The sequence below is a fragment of the Citrus sinensis genome, chromosome 1, assembly GCF_022201045.2.
Source record: "Citrus sinensis cultivar Valencia sweet orange chromosome 1, DVS_A1.0, whole genome shotgun sequence".
Taxonomy (NCBI): Eukaryota; Viridiplantae; Streptophyta; class Magnoliopsida; order Sapindales; family Rutaceae; genus Citrus; species Citrus sinensis.
This window is the reverse complement of record NC_068556.1, coordinates 17889572-17898865: the sequence shown is the minus strand read 5'-3', so window position 1 is coordinate 17898865 and position 9294 is coordinate 17889572. Positions and strand designations below refer to the sequence as shown.

At 32.1% G+C, this 9294-nt stretch overlaps 1 protein-coding gene across 1 annotated transcript; it reads left to right on the top strand.

The window, feature by feature from the left end:
* The first annotated feature begins 4952 nt into the window (after positions 1-4952).
* On the top strand, positions 4953-6985 carry LOC102630196 (protein SRG1-like). The gene is made up of 4 exons (XM_006489576.4): positions 4953-5275; positions 5734-5981; positions 6076-6400; positions 6495-6985. The coding sequence occupies exons 1-4, from the start codon at positions 5021-5023 to the stop codon at positions 6735-6737; spliced, it is 1071 nt and encodes a 356-aa protein (XP_006489639.2). The 5' UTR covers positions 4953-5020; the 3' UTR covers positions 6738-6985.
* The last annotated feature ends 2309 nt before the right edge of the window (positions 6986-9294 follow it).

Sequence of the window (9294 nt, the reverse complement as noted above, 5' to 3'; positions counted from 1 at the left end):
TAGAGTAAGAGTTAAAATTATGAGAATTAGACTAAGTTGGAGGTACTTGAGGCTCTTAGAGGCAGGTTAGATCAAATTCTTTTATCGAGATAAGTAACTTCATTTCTAATATATTGGATAAGTATTGTTATTTTGATACTAATATATGTACATGTGTTTTTATAGTTTTTTGAAAATCAATTGTTTTTTTTATAAAAAAATTAGTTTGTGTTTATGTTTTCAAATCTAAAAATTATGTTATTTTTATAGTTTTAATAGAATATTATAAGCTTTTAAATATGTAATTTATTTTGTTACATGATTACCTTTTATGATTTTGTCTGTAAAATATTTTGCAACCCTAAACTATTGTTACAGACATTTATGAATCTGATATGAATGTTTGTGTCTATATACGATTTAAATTATTTATGATTGTATGGGGGCCACCTCTTGAGAGCTAGAGCGCCGTAAAATGCCTCATATAGTGCAAAGTTTCACGTATAAGTCGTTACATATGAAAAGCTAATTTGAATGTTTTGGTTCATTGTCCATAGTTATTTTTATTTTGATTCTGATCGTATAATACGATATATATATATATATATATGTTCTGGACTAGTACTATATTTCTATTCTGAGTGTGTACACGATATTCTGATTCTTTTTCTGGGTGGGTCACTGGGATTATAAGTGACACTATGTGACATGAGCTAACATTTTGTTTTCTGTGTATGTGTTATACGATTTGCTTTCATAATTAACTATACTTTTGATGTTTTGGATCACTATGGTTTTATGTCATTTTATCGTGATATGTCATTTATAAAATTTATGAATTATTATATATGTTTTAAATAAAAAAAGGTCTGGCATATTTTTGGTATTGATAAGTCTAGTATGTTGGGAATGATTTTACTTATCGAGTTGACGACTCACCTCTCGTCATTACTTTTTGTAGATTAAGTACCTTGTTGAGAGATGTGCTTATTATTGGAGTTAGAGATTTTTTTTTTTTTTGCTAGTTGAATAAGAGAATGGATAAACTCAACTTGTAATTTGAGAGTTTTGAGACTTTTGTTATATTTATATTTTTGGGAGAGATTATTTAGTGTTAGACACATGAATTTATGGTTTTAGTTGATTAAAATTTTGAAGTATTTCAGTTTAAGATTTTTGTGTAAGGATTTTGATTTGTAAGTAAGCTCCTTAGATTTGAGGTGTTATAATTTAAGTGTTCATTTATTTTTTCCTATTTTAAACTCTATTAAAAATTCTTTTAAAAAAAATTATCTAAGCCCAGGCTTGGGCTCGTGGGCTTTAGGTCCAAGCCCAACCCCTCTAAGTATGGACAGGTTTTTGGAGGGCTTGAGCCTATTGTCAATAATTTGGGTCTGGGCCTGGGTTTGAAAAAGTCCGCTTAGGCGGCTAAATTGCCATCCCTATCCATAATCCCTCTTCTAAACTCTTTACATTTGCAAAATTCCAATCTCTAATTTCCATATTCATATATAAAAATAAATATTGTGTTCTATTTAAGTTTTGTGGAATCTATGTATTAATTAAGATACATAAAAATAAATACACATTTGTTAAGACTCATGACATACGTATTGGATGTTGAAGAAGTGAGATTGTATTTTGTGGCATATGATTGTTCATGAGCAATTGACATCCATTGCTGCATTTTAATTTTCTAAATGGAACTAAGTAATTTTTTTTTCAATTATTTAAGTTAAAATTTTAATTTATCTTGCTAACTAATTTTTTTTTTTTCACTTTTTATGTGTAGGATTCTTGTTTTCAAGATGACAAAGACAAGATGAAGAGAATTGAAGAAATTACTTAAGAATTTGTAATTTAGTGTTTGGATGACTGTATTTTTAATCTTAGAATATGGTTTGGATTATTTATATTTTGTAGGCTATTAAATGTGTGGAGTTTTTATAATTTATTTTGCTTAATTTTTATTTATGAATTATATTTTGTACATGAATAATAAACGAATCAAAATTTGTTATGAATTCGTTATAGAATAAACGAATCCAAATTTAGTTCGATTCGTTTATGAATTTTACTAAATGAATTAAACGAATTAAACCGAATATTCGTTTAATAGATGAATCGAATTCGAATCTTGAAATTTCAATTCGTTTAATAAACGAATCGAATTTGAATCAGTAGAATTTTAACCAAATTCGTTAACGATTCGATTCGAATTCGATTCATTTATTCATTTTTCCACCGCTAAATAAAATGGCTAAAGTCTCAATCTTATTTCATATAATTAATCATTTCTCCCTCATATTTTAAAATCTACAGCTTTCAACTTTTTACTCCATAATTACATCAGTGCTTTAGTTTGTTTTTAAATTATGAGACAAATATTACATCAATCTCTAATCTAGAGTTCCATCTTATTTTGGAGTGAATAGGTCAACTTATTAATGCGTACAGAATATAACAAATATAACTTGTAATAACAAAATGAAATTTTAAATTGATATAAGAGGAAGGTATAAGGATTCTTTAATTTGTCCTCAACCTTTATGTTGTGCGCGGAATGCGGAATCAAGTGCACCAAATAATTACTGAAAAATAAAGGACACAAGAATTTACGTGGTTCGGTAATTAAACCTACATCCACGAAGGCAAGAAAGAATAATTGTTTATTTAACAATTAATAGAATACAATATTTGAGTAACGAATCTCACTTCCCAGAAATCTAAATATACCAAGTACTCTCACACTCTGCAGGAAAGATAAATTCCCCAGACACACTTCTCTCACTTCTCTCAAAAGCTTAAAAACTTATAAGCTTAACAATTTTGGGATGATATAGAATGGAAGAAGTACCATCTATTTATAGGAAAAATAATGGCACTATTGCACCAACCCCTTTACTATTCCACCTAATCTAAGCCAATAGTCAATGGTGTCCATTTGGCAAATTTGACAAATTTGCCAACTTTCCATTTTTTCTTCAAATATTTGGTAGCCATTTGAAATTTTGCATTCATTTTTGAATTTCAATGTCACGTGCATGACTTTTCAACACTTTAGACCTCGAGGCAGGATTAATCCTAAATTGTTCAACGTATTTTTTATTTCTTTGCAGAATTTTTTTTTATTATATTATTATTAGTTTCGACAGGCATGAGATGAAATGATCGACCTTCCGAAAATCTAGCTGTCCGTCAAGGTCACCAATTCGAATGTTGTCATTACTCACATAATCTTAAAAAAAATCTTCTATTGTAAAAAAAATATATATATATATATATATCTTCTAATGTTGACGAATGACAAAACTCACCTAATCTAATTTTGCTACTATTCGTAGCAAAATCGAGAACGATGTCCTCAAAAATTGGGTTGTTGTATGCCAACCATAGTTTAATTTTAGTGGACTTTTAAGTAACATGTAATTTATTCTCTAGCTAGTTTTTCTAATATTTTTTTCATCAATTTTATTTTACTAATTCAGAAACATTTAATTTTATCTTAGGACTAGGATCCATCTCAATAGTAACAGTATTGATATTTTAAAACATTTAATTTTATTTCAGGATTAGGATCCATCTTAATAGTAACAGTATTGATGTTTTATATCGGGATATGTAATAATAAAATCACAAATTCTTTATACAGATTATCTTGTACAAAATAACGCAATATAACTAACTTGGATGAAATCATATCACTTGCTCACATAATATTTTCATTGGATTAACAGTGTTATATACAAACTTGTACAAAATAATTTGTGACTGTACCTTTAATTATCATAGGATCACCTTATTTTTTTTTTTTAAAAAAAAATATTTACCTTAAAAATGTCTCTCGAAAGGGAAAAAAAAATATTTACATAAATCAGGTGCAACACCTTAACGTGCGCTTGATCAATAAAAAAATTGTTATTTGGCCAGATCTGATAGATTACACATTAAAACACACTAATTTTTCAATAAAATCCATTTACTGAATTAAGAAGGATTACTCAAGTGATATACCATTTGATAATTTTTTTTTTTCATCCGAAGGAGGAGAAAAAATTGAGTGAGACCGACTGCCCACAGCAAAGTTTTTCTCCTTAAAAGTAGGTAACAGTTTTTCTTATTTTTTCATTTTTCAATTTTAATTAATGTTTATAAAAATGCGGTCTCGTGAATGGGACAAAATACGGGCCATGTTAGTCATTTCGTATACCCAGCTTCGAGGTAAGGATCATTGCTCCCTATTTATACTTAGGGATGGCAATGGGGTGGGGTGGGGTGGGGTGGGATGGGGTGGGGGTGGGGAGGCCTATCCCATTCCCCACTCCGTTAGAAATTTTTACCTCCATTTTCCACTTCATTCCCCAATAAATTTAGTGGGGTGGGGATGGGGAATCCCCATGTGGGGAATGCTTTCCCTATCCCCATTTATCTATTTTATATTAGGTATAAATACATGATTTCAGTAAGTTAAAAATTAGAGACTTAAAATAAAATCATCACCATATTATAAAGTATTTAAATTCTTTTTAAAAAATATCTAAAAGTTTGAAACAATATTTTAAAATGATATTAAAAATAAAAAATATTTAAAGAGCGTAGCACTTTAAAAGAGAAAAGAAAATATAACAATGTTTCATAGTTGAAAAATATTATAGGGTTTTCTTTCATTCATATCCTGTTTATATTGCATAAAAATTAAAAAAATATTCATTGACATTATAATTCATAAAATAAAATTTATTAAATAAGAATTAAAAATATATTTATATATAATGGGGATTGGGGTGGGGGTGGGGTGGGGAGTGCAAAACCAAACTCCACCTCATTAAGAATTTGGGGATTATTTTTCCCCCACTCCCCACCCCATTCTCCAAAAATTATTCAAAATTTTTCCCATTTGGGGTGGGGCTCCATGGGACCCCAAACCCGTGGAGGATTTTGCCATCCCTATTTATACCCCATCCATGCCGGTGGCAAAACAAGCAACAAGAAACAGAAGTAAAAAATCGCTAGAAATTAAGAAAGATCAATCATCTCGTCAATGGAGCCAAAACCAATAGTGCTGGGGAGTTCTCTGGAGGTTCCTTATGTTCAAGAGCTGGTGAAAGAGCCGCTGACTGCAATTCCACCGCAATACCTTCGCCCCGATCAAGACCCTCCGTTCGCATGCAACACCAATTTGTCACAACAACTTCCCATCATCGACATGGACAAGTTGCTCTCTGACTCTGGGGATTCCACGCACTCAGAGCTGGAGAATCTTCACATGGCATGCAGAGACTGGGGTTTCTTCCAGGTACTTCGCACACTACTCTTCGCCTTAATGGTCCTTTACCTATCAGTTTAAATTTTTGGGTCAATGTTTCTCTAACACATAGTATCATACTATCATAGCCAAAGTCTCAAACCTAGTCAAATTTCATGTAAGAGCAGGGGCCGAGCTAGACTAAAATTTTGGAGGGGCCAACATTTTATAAAAGCAAATTTTTAAGTAAGAATATATTTAATTATTGAGTTAAGTTACTAAGTATTGAACTTGCAGGGGCCAAATTATAAAAACTCTATTTTAAAAGATAAAATTATAAATAAACACAACATTTATGTTTATGTAATTTTCTTAAGAGTCTTACGGGGCATTCCACCTCAGCATGTGTGTGAACCCGTTAAGATTTATAAGTCAAATACAATTATCGAGCCCTTATCGATCAGCTTAAATTTTGGGTCAAGAAATTTTCCTAACGTTAATCAATGCAGTTGATAAATCATGGAGTGAGCAGTTCATTGATAGAGAAATTGAAGCAAGAAATTCCAGAGTTCTTTAAGCTTCCAATGGAAGAGAAGAAGAAGTATTGGCAACAACCGGGAGATGTCGAAGGATACGGACAGGCCTTTGTCATGTCTGAGGAAACGAAGCTTGACTGGTCAGACATGTTTCTTATGTCCACCCTCCCCACTTATCTGAGGAAACCCCATCTGTTTCCCAAGCTTCCTCTCCCACTCAGGTTTCTCCTTCTCCCCCTCCGAGTCTGCCTATTAATTTGTTCCCAGTTAATGTGCTGGAAGGTTAAATTAGTTTTATTTTATATGTTCTTGTAGAGACACCTTGGAAGCCCACTCTAAAGAAATGAATAATCTGGCCCAAAAAGTCCTTAACCAAATGGCAAAAACTTTAAGAATGGATCCAAATGACATGAAAGAGTTATTTGAGGGAGGGATGCAGTCCATGCGGATGAACTACTGTCCTCCATGTCCCCAACCAGAGCTTGTTATTGGCCTCAACTCTCACTCAGATGCTGCCGGACTCTCTATTCTCCTCCAAATCAATGAGGTGGATGGCCTCCAAATCAAGAAAGATGGGATGTGGGTTCCTATTAAACCACTCCCAGATGCTTTTATAATCAACATTGGCGACGTTTTAGAGGTAACTCATAATGCTTTTGACCTTTTCAATAGTTTTTTTTCCCCTTTACGGCTGTTTTTATCGATTATTGGTGTTCTTTGCTATGATTCTGCAGATAATAACCAATGGAATTTATCGTAGCATCGAGCACCGAGGAACTGTAAACACGAAGAAAGAAAGACTCTCTATTGCGACATTCCACACCCCTAAAATAGAGGGTGATTTGGGTCCGGCGCCAAGCCTTCTCACCCCGGAAACTCCAGCATTGTTTAGGAGGATAGGTGTTGCAGAATACTTGAGGGGATATTTTGGACGTGAACTGCGTGGAAAATCATATGTCGACGCCATAAGAGTTTAAAATGAGCTGGATGGCGTAAGCTTTTGATAGCTTCCAAGTTCCATATATGCGGATATGGAAATCCAATAAAAAAAAAACTAAAATACAATAAGCGGATACAGCTCCGCCAATGTTTTTCATTGTATTTTGTTTAAGTTTCTTGCCAAGTTTCCTTAGTGGTGGGCTATAGCTCCGTTTGGAGTGAGGTGCTGTGGTTTTATAACCAAAGTTGTTGGTAATAAAAGCTCTTATTCCGAACTAAATACAAATTGATAATATTGGATAACTATGATTTTTAAATAATAATTTTAACAAAGATACTATAATTAAGAAGTATAATCCACATCTAAGTTTTAGGCTTGCCGAATTGATTGGGTTCAGATAGCGTACAACAACTCTTGTTGAATTTCTAACGGACTTTCTTGAAACTGTTGAATGTTGCAATTATTGAGAAGTATCTTTGGATCCAATATTGAGATGACATTTTTATTAACTTTTTGAAAATATACAATTAGTAATTACTTGATAAGAATATAAAATTGATCAAATCTTTAACCATATATGACTATACGTGTACGTGTGGGATAAGATTATGAAGAGTTGAATACGAATAAGCTCAGTATTGAATCTCAATCCTACATGAAGGAGTATGAAGAATGAATCGTTAGGTTTTTTTTTTTGTTAATTTTTGTTGTTTCATTTCTTTGTTTTCAAGAAAAATTATAATAACTTTTGAGTTATAGGGTGTAGTAGATGGGATTTATTTTCCAATTAAAGGAAAAAAAATCATGCTTTTCTGTGGTCATGTAGCCAAAAGCTAATTGCAAAATCCGAACTCTATGAGGCTTCAAAGTAAACAAATGTATATATATCAAACGAAAACAACCAGTATCAAAGGAATTACAGTCACGGGGGGCGCAAAGTGCAATTCCAAGATGGGAAAAAATGGTATCCTGACGATATTCTGATACATATATTGCCTCGCTTAACAATTAAAGAAGCTGCAAAAGCCAGCATCTTATCTTATCAAGTAGATCGATGGAGATATTTGTGGACATATTTATTATTATTCTTAATCAAATAATGCCACATTTCATATATTTCATATCTGTCATTGCATGACGTTTAGCTATAAGATCCTTGTAGCAGCAAAATGCATAGGTTACCAATTTAGAACATCAAGTTTACCTTAATGATATCGGCTTCATAAATGACTCTAAAGATGTTCCCTCACCTCTATCACTCATGCACCCGCACCACCGTTATTGAACTGTTGTTTACATATTATGTTATATATATCCAACTCGCCACTACATGCATTGCCGCATGACTTTCATTTTGAGTAAGTTTATATTTATATGTATATAATTGAAATATATGTGCATAGAGTGAGATGTGAAGTGTAGAAGTTCTGAATACATTTTGGATGAGGCATAGATGTTATAGTAGAGGGTCGAGGCTAGTTTTATATATTCATGGATTAAATTTATGATATGAGCTAAGTATGAGCATGAGATAAGTAATACAATGAGTTTTTACACGATTCGCCTTAGATCCGGCAGATGGGTTGGGTCAGGTTGTGTCATTTTAAATGCACTATAAAGTCGTGCAATTTAATAACATTAAATCTGACTCTATTAAACCATACAACTTAAAAGTATTTGTGTGTGTGTGTGATCGTTCACATTTTTTTTAACGCGAACACATTATTAAACTATGTTGTTTAATAGCATGTCTGCATTGACTTTATTAAACCGCATGATTTAACAACATATTTGCATAATAAAAAAAATAAGAGTGTTTGGAATAGAAAAGAACTATGTGTGTGTGTTTGTGTGTGTGTATATATATACACACAAACTTAGCCCAACGGATTTACCAATTAATGAATAGATGAGTCTGCCCAACTATCAGTCTGCCACAACTTTTTTTTCCTGAAATGGTAAAAAGGGGATCTGCTTGCAATATTCCTTGCAAGAATAATGATGTTTTTATAGCCTAGGAAAAAAAAAACAAAAATTAGCACAAAAATTATAAGAGACAATGAAAAAAAATTATTTTGTAGTGAAACGTTTTTCTTAAATAGAATTATTTCATATAATAAGCTATTTTTCATATTAATTTTTATACATATATCAAAATGCATTTTGTCAAATTAATGGGCTGGAAAATAGCCAGCAAAGAGATGGTAACCAAAAGCAGAGACCCATAACGGCCTTTAAAGCATTGTCGATAATGATGTTGAACAATAATTGATCACAATGATGTATGGATGTTACCGTATGAGGTTGAATGTCGAATCGTTCTGAAAAGTATTTATTTTATAACACTTGCAGGGGAGAAATGTCAAAACTAGTAAGGAGATTCTGCCAGATTTTCTACATAATTTTACCTGTTATGTTTGTTTTTATTGTTCTCATAGAATATTGTACATGTTAGCCTATTTTAAATGGTGTATTCATTTTGGGATGCAATCAAGTCAATCTTGCTAAATTGTTTCCACATGAATCCGTGAAAGGTCGTGACTGCGTGAGTGCTTGGATTTGTCAAAAACACAATGTCCAAGAATCTTCAGTCA

Excerpts from the sequence above, each read along its gene's own strand:
- LOC102630196 (XM_006489576.4), top strand. The coding sequence starts at position 5,021 with ATGGAGCCAAAACCAATAGTGCTGGGGAGTTCTCTGGAGGTTCCTTAT. Across the intron at positions 5,982-6,075 it reads AAGCTTCCTCTCCCACTCAG|AGACACCTTGGAAGCCCACT; the intron begins GTTTCTCCTTCT and ends ATGTTCTTGTAG. Across the intron at positions 6,401-6,494 it reads ACATTGGCGACGTTTTAGAG|ATAATAACCAATGGAATTTA; the intron begins GTAACTCATAAT and ends ATGATTCTGCAG.